Consider the following 16,472-nt stretch of genomic DNA (forward strand, 5'->3'; position numbering starts at 1 on the left):
GTCAGATCAAGCAAGACCATCAGGGAGCCTGATTCTCACTGTGTTGAATCTCCCACCCCTGTGAGTTGTGTTTGCTGCCCTGCCCTCTGATGAGCCTACCACTGGCCAGCAAAGAGGACAAGAAAGGAAACGGCAGTCATAAGGTGATATCATGTCCTCTGCGGAAACATTGTTGAGGACACTGACCTACTTATTGTACAGGAGACCCCTCCATGACGATCTAATGAAAATTGTCCCATAAGCCTTCATACAAAGGAGACTTGTGCTTCTGCTGAGATAGCACATCCTCCTAGAGACTGTGCTCCTCTTGTAATCGACTCTCCTAAATTCTTTACCTAGAGTCCAATTGCTGTTCACTTCTATCAAAGGTGGCAGCTTACTTACCCGTGTCCTGAATTGACTACAGCTTTCTTTTCTTACCCTCATTTTCCAACCACCTTGGTTTTCTCATCCATGTATTTTATTTGCAGTTTTGTCAGTAGCCTCAAATCCTCTTCTGATTAAAAATAAAATATGAATAATGTGGGTAATGCTGTCATCTGCATTCATCAGATTAGAAAGTAAGAATTAGAGAGGTTAAACAACTTGTTCGAGATTCAATAGGTAAATTAAATTATAAAATGAAGACTCTAACCCATTAACTCCAAATTTCATATTTCCTTGTTTATATATCTACATATGACTACTTAGCATATTAGCACATATAATTAAAATCCAAAAGTGATGTCAAATCACACCTTATAACTTTTTATTTTCTATCTACAATGTAAAACTTTTTACCAGATTTGTCAAGAAATATTAAATCTGACGGCTTTGACCTTCATTTGCCTTCCCCTTCCTCCCAATTCCATGATGGAGATACTAATATGTAATAAAGACACCTGGAGTGGATACCAGAAGAGAGAAAATAACTAAAGAGTAAGGAAAATACACCGAGGGAGACATTAGCTGGTCAAGTCTCCCTGGTGGGATTAAACGGATGTCCAGTCTGAACAGATTAAAAGAATGAATCACGGACTGGTTTTGAAGGGACTTTGTTTTATGATCTTTGAAACAAAGCAGAAACTCAGCTGGGACTGAAAGTTTGTAATCTAACAGAGATCCTTAATGGGGCCAGCTTTATTGAGGGGAGAGGAATGCTTTGTAATTATACCAGTTATTTGTAAATTGGTATGTCTAAAATGCTTGAGGGCTCCTATACCAGCCCTTTAATGCTTTGAAACTGTCTCAAAGACATTATATTTGCACTCGTAATTTGTACTTTCTCCAAAGAAAGTCCTGTGGAAGAAAGGTCAATTTCTGCCTGCTCCGTAGTGATTACAAGTGCTGATTTTTTTGACGATGCGTTAATGAGATTATTTTATATTATCATTACTTTATTTCTCAGTAAGAAAGGTGAGAAGAGAGGTCAACTCTTATATCCAGCTTATGACTGAGTCTACAAGAGAAGCAAACGTAAAACTCCACCCCCAAGCTTCTATGAGGCGTGTTCTTTCCCATTCACTCTGACTCTTTGAAAGGCATCCTGTGTGTTCATCCCTAAGGAAGATGTCACTGTCCTCCAAATCACAGAGTTTGCTAAGGACTCTTTTGGTTACAAGTGACGGAACCCAACTAAAAACCAATCAAGAAAGAAGGTGGGGAGGGGACTTGGTTTCATATAAAATCCCAGGTGGGCAAATGTGGCATTGGCCTCAGGATCCACTGGGCAGTATGTGCATGAATATCATCTCCCTCATCTTCCTCTTTCTCTCTCGCTGTCTTCCATTCCTCTCATACTTTCTCTTTATCTCTTTCCTTCCTCTCCCCACCCCCCACCCGTGCCAGTTTCATTTTTATATAACTCCCAGGATGATGAAAACAACCAGTATTCACTAAAGCTTCACATTTCCTCTTACTGCTTCTTTGGGAATTAGTTTCCATTTCAAAGAGTTGTAAAGGCTCATGAATTCATATAGATTAGGAGAGACTTATTAAATACATCAGCCAAATAAATATGTAAGGCTTGTTTGGAGCCCGATGCAGAAATTGAGAGATTGGAGAAATTTAAACCCAACAAAATATTTAATGGCAATAAGAAATTCTTGTTAACTTTTTAGGAGTAATATGGTATTACTGTTATTTTTTTTGTTAAAAGGCCTTATCTTTTAGAGCTATGTACTGATATATTTACAGATGAAATTATATGATGACTGGGAACCTGCTGCTAAATAATCCAGTATTGAGTTGGGGGAGTAGGATGCGGGAGTGTAAATGAAACCAGCTTGCCCGTGAGTGGAAATCGCTGAAGCTAGGTGATGGGCAAAAGGTGGTTCATTGCTTATTCTCTTTACTTTTGTACATGTTTAAAATTTTCTGAGTGAAAAGCTTCTTTAAAAAGGATTCTGAAAGAGAGAATCCAGACCAAAAGTGTCTTTACCTTAAAGTTGTTTTTCAATTAGGGGGATTTTCCCTTGAGATGTGTCTGTTCTGATCATTCTAAAAGTTCCAGCTTGCTCTGAGGGAGCTCAGTTCAGTTCAGTGTAGGCATCAGAACGGTGCCTCCTCTGGAACAAACTCAGCAATTCCAGCCAGCGAGATGACCACCTGTAACCAAAAGGAATGGAGGCTGATTGAGAAAGAGGTTAGAGTGGTGATGTGTTTACCACTTCGATCATTCCACCGAACAGGGTACGCATGTACCAGGAAGGTGACTTTACTGCTATTTGTAAACATGTTGTGGTTGCTGTAGGGTATTCGGTGGGAAGTTCCCAGCAATTACAGTCCAGGGAAAGACCATTAGACATGACCCTGTTCTTTGGACTCTGTGAGCAGCAGAGAGAGACCACTCATCAGTGTTTGGATAGCCTAATGCAAGAACGGGATTAAAGTTTTCAAGGATTTGCATGTGTTTATCTTTGTAATATCAAGGTACTGTGATCATTCAGATTTAAATGTTAAAGTTGCAGTAGAGATTTGGCATTTCTCTTTAAGCCTTTAGTCCCTACATGGTAAACCAGGCATTGCTCTTAATTTTTCATTACTAAGCTTTCTTATACCTAGAACTTTAGCAAGTTCTAGCTGGATATGTCTGTATAGAACCTGTAAATTCAACCCCAAATCTCCATCATCTATATAAGAAAACAGTGAACAGAGAAATAGTCTGTGTGATAAGACTGATGATTTACAAGCACAAGTGAACCATTCTGATTCACATCTCAAGTCTGAAACTCACATACTTACTAGTAAAGCCCTTGGCAGGAGAAATATTCTGAATGTGCACTTAGAGCAGGCTCAAAAAAAAAAAAAAAAAAAAAAAAAAGTCAGCAATAGGTGTAAGATTTTGCAATGCCATCTGGTGAGTGTTACTAAGCTATATCCATGTTCACATTTCCTTCCTTCCCCCCTCAGTCTCTTTGTCTTGAATGCTTGGGTTTCTGAAAGGAGAAAACATTTGCTGTAATGCTGACTTTGAAAGTTGGGGGTTGTATAAAGCAGAGTGTTGTTCTATTAGAAATAAAGCAGATGTAAGTAAGTTGACTTGAGTCGTGGAGGGCAGCCTTCCCTTGCCTGGGTTAATTCCGACTGGAACTCCTCATGGGATTCGCTAATGATTTCTTTATAATGTGATTGATAACAGGAGGATGCTGTAGAAATACGTCCAGTACCAGAATGTCCTAAGGAACATCTGGGCAACAGAATATTGGTCAAGTTGCTAAGCCTGAAGTAAGTATCAGCAATCACACCACCACTACATGGAAGTTTATTTTGCCTTTTAGATACAAACTGTCTTTTTATCACCAGAGCTTGAATCACAGAGGAGCTCCCAAAACACTTTCAACAGGGGGCAGCTGTGGAGTGGTGGAAGGAATAGAGTTTAGAGTCAGCTAGACCTAAATTCTATTTCTACCAAGCCTTGGACAGTCATTCTTCTACAATAGACAAGGAAGACATGCGTGTCTACTAAGACTAGCCATGAAAGGTAATTGAATGAAATGGCCTAAGTTAAGGAAAAATACAGTAAAGCCAGTGGTATGCTGGAGTCGACGACTGGTACTAACTCATGGGAGCTGATAGTCATCTCTTCCCAACTCCATGTTCAGTGAAGTCACATTGGTAACTTTAAGTTGGCCATGGTGAAAGTATTTACAACACAGAAGTCAGCAAATGTTACACATTAGCACTCCCCTCCCCCCCACCCCAGAGATTGTTAAACATCACAGCCATGAACACCGCAAATGTTACACATTAGCACTCCCCTCCCCCCCACCCCAGAGATTGTTAAACATCACAGCCATGAACACCGCTGTTGAAACACAGTGATAAATGCAACTGAAACCCAGTCTCAGTGCCAGGAGACAATAGGGAGTGCTGGGGACTGTAGCAAACTATGTTAAAGGGGCACCCACTGCTAGCTGCAGCCAACTCTTGCCACCCAAGTAATCAGGCCCTTTTTGTCAATTGTCTTATTACTTTCTTTTTTTTTTTTTTTTTTCCAAGAGAAGCTGGAAATCTAGATTTTTCTGCATAATTTTCTGATTCCTTAAATGTTTTATCACTTTCTTTTGAAACACCACACAATTCAAACAAAACATATCTGCAGTACAGTTTCATCTTGTGGGCCAATTATTTGCCACCTCTACTTTAAAACAGTTGTCTCCAAACTTTTTGATTGCATACTTCTCTAGTAAAAAAAAAAAGTCATATGTCTCCTAGGTATGTGTATCAATTTCGTACTTGCATATTAAAATATTGTCTACATTGTAAAACATACATAAACAAGAAATTGTAAAGACACAGCTAAATAAATCTAAACAAATTCTAGTATTTTCCTCCTGCACTGCAATGGATTGTCTTATGTATCCCCTAGAGTGCCTACACCTCTCTCTTCCTCTTTGCAAACTGCTACTTTAGAGAATTCGTTCTTCCACTTCTTCAAATCACAGACCCTTCTAAAAATAATAAAGTTGTAAATACTCTACTTAGGCAAAAGAACATAAGCATAACATCTTTTCATATGCTGTTAGGAGAGCCATCAATCTCTCAAAGTCAACTCATGGATCCCTTAAGCAGCACTTGGTTTGCAATTAGGCATCTGAATTCTGGATTCAAGGCTGTGTTTCAACCCTGGGAACTTCTCTGAGATTTTGAGTTCTCACCTGTAAATGGTGTTAGACCAGATGGTCTCAAAGTTCTTACCTACCATAAACTTCTGTGATTCTAATGCATAGCCTCCCCCCAGTTCTGCCTCAGAACATAAGCCAGCATGGTGCTCACACAGCTATGCAGACTCTCTTGATGTTGAACACCCCCCATCCCCCAGCCAGTTTTACTGGTGGGGGTGTCAGTTCCTTTTGTCTTGTAATGGGCACAGAGAGACAAACTCTAGCTCTTGCAGGCCAGCCAGGAAGTGGGAGCCCACTAGCCTAGCTGGTCAGCAGGAGGACTGAGAGGAAGTGCTCGTTCCCCTCTGCATGGCTTAGGAAGTCCACGCTATTGTCTGAGACACTCACCCACCCCCACCGGATGTACAATCAGGTCCTACTTTTAGATGCATTAACTATGCCATGTGGGGTTGGAGGAATTCTCCCCTACAATGCTTGTCATCAAGCCTCCTAGACCTTTCCAGTAAACAAGAGGCAGCTGTTCTCACAGGTGGGAAAACATGGCCCACTAAAATAAACGTGTTATTTAAAAAATAAATGGAGTCATTTAGATTTCTCTTAATGAAAATTGTCAAGTGCAGTTAGTGATGTTTGCCCAGTAACCTTGCCCTGCTCAAGTGTCTTAAATAGTATCCATACTAACTAGGGGAGAGAGGAGATGAGATGAGACCTTAGACGTAACTATTGGAGTAAACTGGATAAAAGAAATAAATTCTTATAGGCAAACCTGGAATGTGAAAATATGAACAGTAAAAATTTAAGGATAATATTAAAGACACATGTTTTCCCCTTTAACATAGATATGCAGTGCTCTATTTATAGATACTGCATAGATTTGAGCAGCTACAGAATTTTTTAAAAGTTGTTGAGATCTGTCACTGTCTCTGTATTGATTTGAGAAATATATAAAGCCTCAAAGATACAGAAACAATTAGGCTGGTGCCAATTCTATAAATATTTGCAGCAGTAAGAGAAAAAGAGTATGACAACACAGTATTTTTCTATTTTTTATATTAAGTGAGGAAATCTTTTAATTTAAAATTTAATACCATCTTATGTAAAATAAGCTCAGCTCAGAGTAGTCTTCTTGGTGGCAAAACTTTAACGTGCATAAAATTTACTCAGGGAGCTTCTTGAAATGCAGATTTTGGGAGACCTTCCATAACCATCTCCCCCAAGAGATTCTGGTCCAGTAGGTCTCAGGTGGGACCAAGAAACCTGCATGCTGACAAACTCTTCATTTGCTTCAAAATGCTAGTTGCTGGGAATTATACTTGGAGAAACACTCATAGAAAAAGCCCAGGTTCTGTGATCAGAAACACCTCGGCCCAAAACCTGACTGTGCCACTTCCTAACTCTACGGATGTTGATGAGTTACTTAATCTCTCTGGACCCCAATGTCCTCGAGTATAAAATGAGAATAATGTCAGCATACAGTGTTGTTGTGAAGAGTAAAGGTGCTGGTATGTGTAAAGCACTTATCACAGCACAGTTATAAGTCTTTAATAAATGTTAATTCTCTTTTTCTTTCTCTGAACCACGCAGAACTTAACCTACATAAGTATAATATACCAGTATCTAGACCCTTTGTGTATTAGAGAACACACAATCAAATACAGGTTGACCATGCCGGGCAACAGCTAGTGAGCCCAGGTGCAGTAGAGCCCCTGATTAATTTGCTATTATCTAATAATAAAGTGAATAATCATAGAAATCTTCAACATTGGTTTTATTTGCATAACATAAAATCTACCATTTTAGCCATTTTTAAAGTACAGTTTAGAGGCATTAAGTACATTCACATTGTTTTGCATCCATCACTGCCATCCATCTCCAGAAATTTGTGATGTTCCCACACTGGAACTCTGTATCCACTCAACAATAATCCCTCATTCCCCACTCCCCACCCCTGCCCATGCACCCACCATCTACTTTCTGTTTCTATGAATTTGACTACTCTAAGTACCTCGTGTAAATGGACTCATACAATATTTGTGCTTTAGTGACTGCCTTATTTTACTTAGCATAATGTCTTTAAGGTCTATCCATGTTGTAGCATGTGTCAGAATTTCCTTCCTTTTTAAGGCCGAATAATATTCTGTTGTATGTACATACCACATTTCATTTATCCATCCCTGTCAGTGGACACTTTGGTTGCTCCCACCTTTTGACTATCATGAATAATGCTGCTGTTCGACATTGATTTTAAAATACATTCACACATGTTATCTTACATGATCCTTTTAGCAATCTGGAACATGAGAAGGGCAAGTGAGCTTTCCTCATTTTGCAGATAAATAAATGGAACCAGGAAAGGCAAGTAACCTGATCGGGATCCCAGAATTAGCAGGCAGTGGAAGAGGGAACGTAGCTCAGGGCTCTCTGACTTGGGGCCATTATCCCAGACGGCCTCATTTCTGAAGGTGCCATTTGACCGACTAACTCTTTTTGTCTGTGCTTATACTCTGTACAAATACTCTGCTAAAAAAAATCCTCTTTTGAGACAAAGCTATCCGGGAATAAGTCCTTCCTTTCACACATGACTTGAAACAAAATGTGGCCTAATTTACATGACTTCTGATGTGATGGCGGACCAGGTCCTCTTTGCTGGTGCTCTCATAGGGCAGTGTCCAAGGTCATGGGTTATTCAGTTGAGGAACTTGGAAGGTGCTCATCTGTGTTCCTTAGAACCTGTACACCTAGAACGTGTGCCAGGACTAGGTTTTGGAGATGCGTTTTCTTCAAACCCACCATTTCAATGGTGAATTGCCAAGGGGACTTGGCAATTGGAGCCAAAATGAGGGCTCCTCTTTTTAGCTCTCGTGAGGTCCAGGCACCTCGGTGTGTATCTGCTGTGATCAATCCCCTCCCTCACCTCAATTCAGCAACTCCCCAATAATAGAGTTAGGAAGAGCCAGACATTCATCCACATCATGACCAATCTTCCTCTGACTGTCCCTCTATGAATCTGAGGAAAAGCAATCAAACTCTTCCTTTTTTTACTATTTGAAAGGCCCCATCCCTTAGAATTGAATAATAGAGATTCCTATCCTGGCAGGAAATTAAGTAAGTACATACGTAAGACAGAGAGTGTACCCTCTGAAACTTGGCAGCTACAATGATAAGAAGTTGGATCAGACCAAAGGTCCGTTCAGCCCACTCTCTCTTTCAGTGCTACTAACAAGCATCTCTTTGGGAGAATGTAACATCCACCATGATCTCAAATGATTAGGAATTTCTCATAAACCTCCCATATTTCTCCATTAATATCCCAGTGTGATTCTCACATACATGGAGTTATCCAAATATTTCTGGAAGCTATTTACATTTTTAAGCAGTTTATATATCCAGGCATTGTCAGAAAAATCAAAATTATCTAAGTTAAAGCCATATAGATTTTTATCTCTTTCTCTGATAGGTTTGAGATTGAAATTGAGCCTCTGTTTGCCAGCATTGCCCTCTACGATGTCAAAGAAAGGAAAAAGGTAAGGAAGCAAAGACTAAACCATCCCTGAGGCACACATACTATTCATGACTCTTTGGGTTCGTTTTTAAATCTCACTTCTGTGCAGCAAGAATGCATCACATTTGAAAGCAAATTAACTTCGATGGGTCCAATTCTGTTGCCTTTGCAATTTTTTCAAGAAATGATCAAGGAACATTATTTATGTTCCTTGAAGAATCTTTGAGGGAAAGGCCAGCTGGAGGTGGTGGCCTGGTTGGAACAGAGCAAGAAATGAAGTGGTCAGCACATGGAGTTATGTGTAAAACACACTAATTTCAATATATTTTTAACAAGCCTGGATATGCATGTAATGTTTTCTCAGTGTGGGAGTTTTTTGCATTGTGAAATAGGCTTATCACAGGTAGAAGGCTTCTTGTGTGGTAAAGGTCTAAATCTGCCACAGGGTGAAGACTTCACCAACTGTAATGTGCTTTTCATTGAAGCAGTGACCCAAGACTTCTCCATGAGTGTTTTAATGGTAGTCATTTTGTAACTCCAAGAGGAGCACAATAACAGCAAACCAGAGTAGGAAGTTTCTGTCTCTCTTACCCAGAGCCAGTCTGTATTTAAAGAAACATGCATCTCTTGAATGAATATTAATAATCACTGATATTTGTATTATTTATGGTAGGCTAATTGCTAAAACAAGTAGACCTCCAAATTCAGTGGTTTAAAGCAATAGTTCTCAAACTTGAGCGTGTATCAGAATTCCCTGGAGGACTTGTTAAAACACATTTCTGGGCCCCATCTCCATAGTTTCTGACTCAGTAAATGCAGGTGAGGCCTGTGAATTTGCACTTCAAACAGGTTCCCTTGCGATTCTGAAGTTGCTGCTCAGGGGATCATATTTTGAAAACCACTGGTTTAAATAACAAGTTTCTGTCCTTGTTTCTTAACAATCTGGGATGGGGGGTGCCGGGCCAGCAGTGTCTCTGATCCACTCAGTCATTCAGGACCCCAGGCTGGCAGTGATTGCTTCATCTGCAATATGTGTTCTCCCATAATCACTCTAGTCACTGCTGTTGCTGCCCCTAGAAAAGGGAAAAGATGGGTGGAGGAGGCCTGGAAGTTTGACACATCACGTCTGTTCACAATTCACTGGTGAGAATTTAGTCACATGATCATTTCTAACTGCAAGGGAGGCTGATAAATGTAGTCTCCGCCTGGGAAGGCACTTACTTACTAAGACTCTCAGTGATGAAGGGGAGAACCCAACTATACAGTGGCTCCTAAGAAACACTCAATTAGTCCATCAAGGAGCAGTAGCATGTCATGCTCCTGCTCAAAATCTCCAATGGATCCTCATGACCTTCAACATTAAGAACAAACTCTCCAGCTTCCATGCTGAGCTTTCTTCACTAGGACTCTCTTCTACCTCTGTTCCTTCCATAGCCTGTGCAGAGTCAAACTGGACTGCTCACTGTTAATTGAGCTCACTCTGGTTTTTCCAGCCTCTGAGATATTTATCTGTGCTGTACTCTCTCCCTGGTTCACTGTCACCCTCCATCTCTACCTATCAAAACCTTCTTCTAAGGCCCATCTATCTCCAGTGCCTCTTCCATGAAAAGCTTTCCTGATCACCCCAACTAGACATACTCTCTCACCCCCTGGAACTTCCACAGTGCTTATTTATATGAGTGTGGTGACTTGTATTTTGCTTTTATTGTAGTTATGTGTTTGCCTTTTCCCTCATTCTTGATTGTAGACTAATTGAGGGCAGAGACAATGTTTTGCTCTTCGATAGTAAAGTATGCAGCACATCACTGATAAGAAATGCTGTTGAGTTAATAAAAATTTAAATGTTTCAAGGTACATCTCTTAGATGATTTCAAAATATCTAAAAATTGTGACAAAACATTTATCCAATTTTCCAGCAGCCACTTGTCATAAACCACATCTTTGATTACACTTATTCTTTTGTGGCTTTTTTATTCTTTTAAACATATTTAGATATGAATACAACAGGTCGAACTTATTTTTCACTCTGCTGCTCATTTACAGATCTCAGAAAATTTTCACTGTGACCTGAACTCTGACCAGTTCAAAGGATTCCTGCGAGCTCACACACCTTCAGTTGCCACATCAAGTCAGGCAAGATCTGCGGTCTTCTCAGTCACCTACCAGTCCTCAGACATCTACCTAGTGGTCAAGGTAGATAAGCACAATCTGATTTGCACATTCTGATGTTTCCACTGTTGTGTTATTCCCCACACATATTTGGGCTGAAGGAGACGTTGGAATGTGTCTACACATCCCCTATGAGATTTGCTTTGCTTCCTTCTCAACTTACCTTTTTCCTCTTACAGCTAAATTCTGTTTTGGATAATAGAAAGACTATGGGTTTTGGAGTCATACAGTCCTAAGTTTGAATCCTGGCTTTGCAAATTAGTAGCTATATGACTTTGGCAATTACCTGAACTTTCTGCGACTTAGTTTCCTCATCTGTAATGTGGGGATAATCATACTGACCTCAGTGGGTAGTTGTGACTGCAGAAGAAAGCCCGGCACTCCAGAGGCAGCCTTCCTCCTAATTAAGGAAAGTACCCTCAGCGACCTGTCTTCAGAAGGCTGCTGTGGAGAAAGGAACAAAATCTCTTTAATGTTTCCTAAGGATTTTCACGTTTTTCTAGAGACCCACAGTTAAATGCTCCCAAGCCCAGCCTCTGACAATTTCAAGTGTGGGCTGTTGTTTCCAAGTTTCACTCTCCGTTTTTAGCACCATTTTACAGACTGAGTATTTCCAGTAAGAATCAAAATCTGTGAGACAATTATCAGTAGAAAAACCTTTCGTTCCAGACTGTACTTCTTTGCTGATGTAAGAAAATCAGAGCCTGTTTTTGTACACCAAAATGACTGGTTAGAAGTTAACAATCATTGGGTATTTTACCTACCATATGCCAAATAATTAGTCTTATTAACTCTTTATACCCAAACTGTAAAACAAACAAAACAAATACAGGTGTCTGAGTTTACGTATAGCCAGCCTTCTATGTTTGGAGCATTTTCTAGTTAGCACAGTGTCTTATGTCCATGGTCTCAGTGATTCCTTCATGATCTCATTTAGTAGCATATAGATTCCAAAGAATTCAAGTAACTTGGAGGCCACTTAACAGGTGGCAGATGTCTTTCCATTCTGGCTTCCTCATTTTACAAAAATTATGAGAGGTTACCATAGCTCGAAGGGAACTTATTTAAACTTATGGAAAGTATAGTAAAAATTCCATTGCTGAAAAGACACCTCTATTGTTGTCCAGCTTTAATGTGTGTCCTTTTTGTTGCAATATTACTTAGATATATAGGTAAATTAGCTTAAAGTCCACTATGGCAGCTCTGTAGTTAAATTTAAAATACTCTCTCAGCCTGGAAAACCAAAGAAACCAACACTAGTTCTATAGAGTCAAATTCTATTTCAAACTCTACTTCTCAATGGATGACTTTATTGTGATTAATCCATAGTAGTCTGTCAAATAACAATGGTCACCTATTGGTTACTCTCATTTACTAAATATGTTCCAAAATTATCAAATGTAAAAACTTGTTTATTTGGCAATAATAAGCATATTCTAAATTATCTGGATATAATTAAGAAATTTAAATCTACACAGAAAGACAGTCTCCGGTTTGCTTTCAACTTGTTTTTCTCTACTGTAATGCCACATTAGTGCTTCTTTCCCCCAATAGAGTAAAAGGTGTTGCAATATTTAGCACACCCAGGCAGATGTCATTCGATAATGAGGGGCTTCTTTCTTTCTTGTTCTTATTCCCAAGCTGAATACCAGGATCTTAACTGTATTTTAGGTAGAGTCACTTGGTTCAGACTTCGCTTCAAGGGGTCATTTCAGGCTTAAAGGTTTAATTCAAGGTTTTGTGAAGTAGATAAAAGGATTTGTTTCACAATTGAGGAAGGCAGAGTAAGATAGCAGTGAATCTGAAAACTGTTTAAAAATGAACTTTCCAGGCATTGCACCAGCCCCTCCTGAACAGAACAGAAAGCAGCCTCTTTACCTTAAAAGAATCCCAGGTTATTCTGATATGCTCCTTTGCCCCACCTTCCATGGTCATGAGGACCCATGCATTTCATTACATGTACTTTTACACATAGATTGTGAAGGACCGATCAATGAGTTCTCATACCAGCCTGCAGCTCCTTCTCGTGAAGTACAGAAGTTGCCCTTGTCCAGTGCAGTGAAGGGCGTGGTATCTGCTGGTCTGTTCAAATCTGGATTCTCCTGCTTCTGTATTCTGGGGATCCCTATCCTGTGTGTTGCATGCTATGCAGTGCTAGTACATAAGGCCGTGACATTCTGATTCTCTGCTTCAGGGTCCTAATTAAAAGGTTCTTAATCTCTGTTCAAAATTCATTTTAAAGATCAAATTTCTAACCCATTGATTTCATGGAAAAGTTAATCTTCCTTCCACTTTGTTCTACAAGCTCCTGACTATGAGCTTCAGGAGAATAGGGACCATGTTTATTGTGTTATCAGGAGAATAGGGACCATGTTTTTCACCACCTTATCTTTCCAGCAGCTACCACCTAAAAGGTACTCAACAAATGTTATTTGAATGAATGAGTGAATGATTGTTGATTAATGGGAACACAAGCCAGTTTCTAGCTTGAGTGTTTTGTGTCTATTTTCAATGTGGTGCATTTTCCAGTGCGATCAGCCTTCCCTTCATGCTATGGCAATGGCAAGGGGTTTTAAACTTCTTTTTGATGAGACTTCCTGCTTGGAGTCCTCCCTGAAACAGATGTTCACTGAGCAGCCCTATGCCACTTCTTTTAAAACCCCCTTGCACACCCGTCTACCCACAGGGTATTCTGGTTTAAATACTGTGTGCCTCTCTGATAGAGCCTATTAAGAATGTGCCTGCTGGAGTATGTTGGCCCAAATTCCTTCTTCAAGGATCATCTCAATGAATGACATGTGCTAAATCCACTTGTTTTTCTCTTCAACATCTCGGTTAGATTTTCTTTGAGCAGAGAGTTAGGAAATTTCACATTTCTCCTTTTCTTTCTCCCAAACACGGTGCCCAAATTTATGGCGTCTGGCCAGCCAGCTCCTTTACCTGAAGCAAAATGGAAGAAGACACTTGAGAGTAGTAGCATTTATTCCCATTACCAGCCAGTTAGCAAACTGAGAGCTGCACATCCCAGTGCTTTTCAGTTTCTTTCCAAGTCTGTTAAATCCAGATAATTAGTCCTAATAGGAAATACAAGGGAGACAATTACAGAAAACTTATTCTGTTCATTTTTTCATTTTGTGGAATGTTTTAGTCCCCAACCTGACTTTTACAGCGACCATATCTCTTTTTTATTTTGTTAGCAATAATAAAGAAAATGAGATTTTCACTTCCTACATGTGTCTCATGGGTTGTGTTTTATAAAATAACTTTTATTGCACTTTTTATTGTAGACATAATACATGCTTATTGTTTAGAACTAGAAAACACACATAAGCAACAGGAAGAAAATAAAAATCACACATAATCCCACTATACAAAGATAACTACTGCTAACATTTGCTGTGCATCTACTATCATCCTTTTAGTATGCCTTTATGATTTTTTACAAAACTGTATAGTACTTTTCATACTAATATTTTTAATCAAAAAACATATGTCACAGATATCTTCCCATGTCATCAAATATTTTCAGAAAACATAATTTTGATGGTTGCATGGATTCCTTTACATGCATGTAACTCACGTGCTTTGTTTTAATATTACTTTCGTTGGTAGATTGAAAAAGTCCTTCAGCAGGGAGAGATTGGAGACTGTGCAGAACCCTACATGGTTATCAGAGAAAGTGATGGTGGAAAGGTATGATCATTTAAGTGTTGCTAAATGATGACACCATAGAAGAAGCAGATATATTCAGAAGTGATCCTCAAAATAGTCAGTGGGGTTTAGTCCATAATATGTCCCTATATGAGATACTAATAAATTGAATTTAAGCAAAAGAAGAAAAAGAAACTGGTCATTGAAAACTTTTTAAAGAAGAAAATCATTAAACTCACTAATGGTGATACATGCAATGTATAACTACATAATTTGACTAGGTGAAGGTCACATCCTATTGTCTTGGTTCTGACACTCTGACCCAGCTGGTTGTGAGGACCATGGGACGCTACAAAATGAAACAATGCCAGAGCTCTCCTGGCCTTCCTCAACAACATAAGCCACTATCCTTTCTGGTATGGGTAACTGGGAATTGGCTGTCACTACTGTACACCATAAATTTATTAGCACAACATAGGTGCTGAGCCTTTAAAAAGGACATCTTTTCTCAGCACCAATTTGCAAAGGTTCCTAGTATAATTTTTTAAATATGGCCTTTCTCGTATAGGACTTATCAGTATGCTACTACAGACTCATAAATTCCAAGTAAGATTTTTTAACTCAAGATATTTTTTTTTTAAATCTATCCTTTATTCTGAACTTAGAAAGAACACCTTAGAAGTATTGTCAACTCATAAGGAGTTGTCAGGAAAATCTATAGAACATTTTGAGTTTTCCAAGGCAACTTATGGAAAACAGGTTCACATGAGAACTTGATAGGTGATACACTAACTTTTATTCCAGTATGCTCTTTCAAGAATTCAAGTCGTGGGCCGAACCCGTGGCGCACTTTGTAGAGTGCTGCGCTGGGAGCGCGGCAACGCTCCTGCCGCGGGTTCGGATCCTATATAGGACTGACCAGTGCACTCACTGGCTGAGTGCCGGTCACGAAAAAACGACAAAAAAAAAAAAAAAAAAGAATTCAAGTCGTGTAGCTAGCTCCTGAAAGAATCACTCATTGATATAGCTAGCTGCTATAATAAGCCTTGGCCTTTTTTTTTTTTTTTTCCTAGCTGTAGATGTAGCTAGTTTACTAATTGAATGTAGCCTTTCCTTAAACTCCTCTTTTTTAATCTTTATTTTCTTATCAGCTAGACTTCTAGCCTGAGCTGAGTCATTGTTCTACCTAGTCACTCGCTTTGATCAGTAGGGTTGGAATTTTGGAGATGGCTGTCTTATCCATGTCTGAGGCAATGGACCTGGTGCTGATGCTGTATTGTTTTGGGGGGCTTGTCTCTTTCCATTTTCCTCTAGAGTAAAGAAAAGGTTGAAAAACTGAAACTTCAAGCTGAATCTTTCTGCCAACGGTTGGGAAAATACCGGATGCCCTTTGCCTGGGCTCCCATTAGCTTATCAAACTTCTTCAATGTCTCTACCCTTGACAGGGAGGTAACTGATGTGGAGCCCATGGTTGGTAAGATTTTCTTCTGCAGTGGGAAGGGGAGGGCCCCGAATATACCACCTCTGAGGTCAACTGCCCATTAGTGAGGGCTTGGAGTGCAGCAAGGTGTGGGGAGTGGGAAGGAAGAAGGAGATAAATGGAAGGAAACACTATTATGACTGAATTATGTATGCTTAATTGGACAATGATCTCTAAAACAATTACCGTGAGGTTTATGGAGCTTAAATATACACTTATAGTAACATTTTGGTTGGAATTTTCTGGGCAATTTGATACTTAAAAATTTAATTTTCAGAAGCCATCCCACCCCAGCAGTAAAATTCTTGAAAAAATAACAAGAGAATGTTGTAACCATCGATAGTGCGTTAAAGAAAGATAACATGGTTGGTTCCTAAGCATAAGAAAAGCCATTGTTACAAAAGCTTCAAAAAACAAAACTCAGGTTTCTCAGCAAAATTTCCAGTCCCTTAAAGTTTATCGTGCCAAGTACAATGAAAAAGTACAAGAAATGAAATATCATTTCTTTATCCTTGACCTGAACCATTTACTTCGTAAACAGTTTGGGTGTGGAAATGTTTGAGTG

The 16,472-nt window shown here is 39.4% G+C and overlaps 1 protein-coding gene across 1 annotated transcript in view; it reads left to right on the forward strand.

Moving 5' to 3' along the window:
* Positions 1-16,472, forward strand: part of DOCK8 (dedicator of cytokinesis 8) — a 202,812-nt gene that overhangs the window by 80,656 nt on the left and 105,684 nt on the right. The window contains exons 7-11 of the mRNA XM_063081294.1: positions 3,620-3,705; positions 8,563-8,629; positions 10,651-10,800; positions 14,389-14,469; positions 15,742-15,901. Coding sequence (XP_062937364.1) covers positions 3,620-3,705; positions 8,563-8,629; positions 10,651-10,800; positions 14,389-14,469; positions 15,742-15,901 — 544 coding nt within the window. The remainder of the gene's footprint in view (positions 1-3,619; positions 3,706-8,562; positions 8,630-10,650; positions 10,801-14,388; positions 14,470-15,741; positions 15,902-16,472) is intronic.

Source organism: Cynocephalus volans, chromosome 16 (genome assembly GCF_027409185.1).
Source record: "Cynocephalus volans isolate mCynVol1 chromosome 16, mCynVol1.pri, whole genome shotgun sequence".
Taxonomy (NCBI): Eukaryota; Metazoa; Chordata; class Mammalia; order Dermoptera; family Cynocephalidae; genus Cynocephalus; species Cynocephalus volans.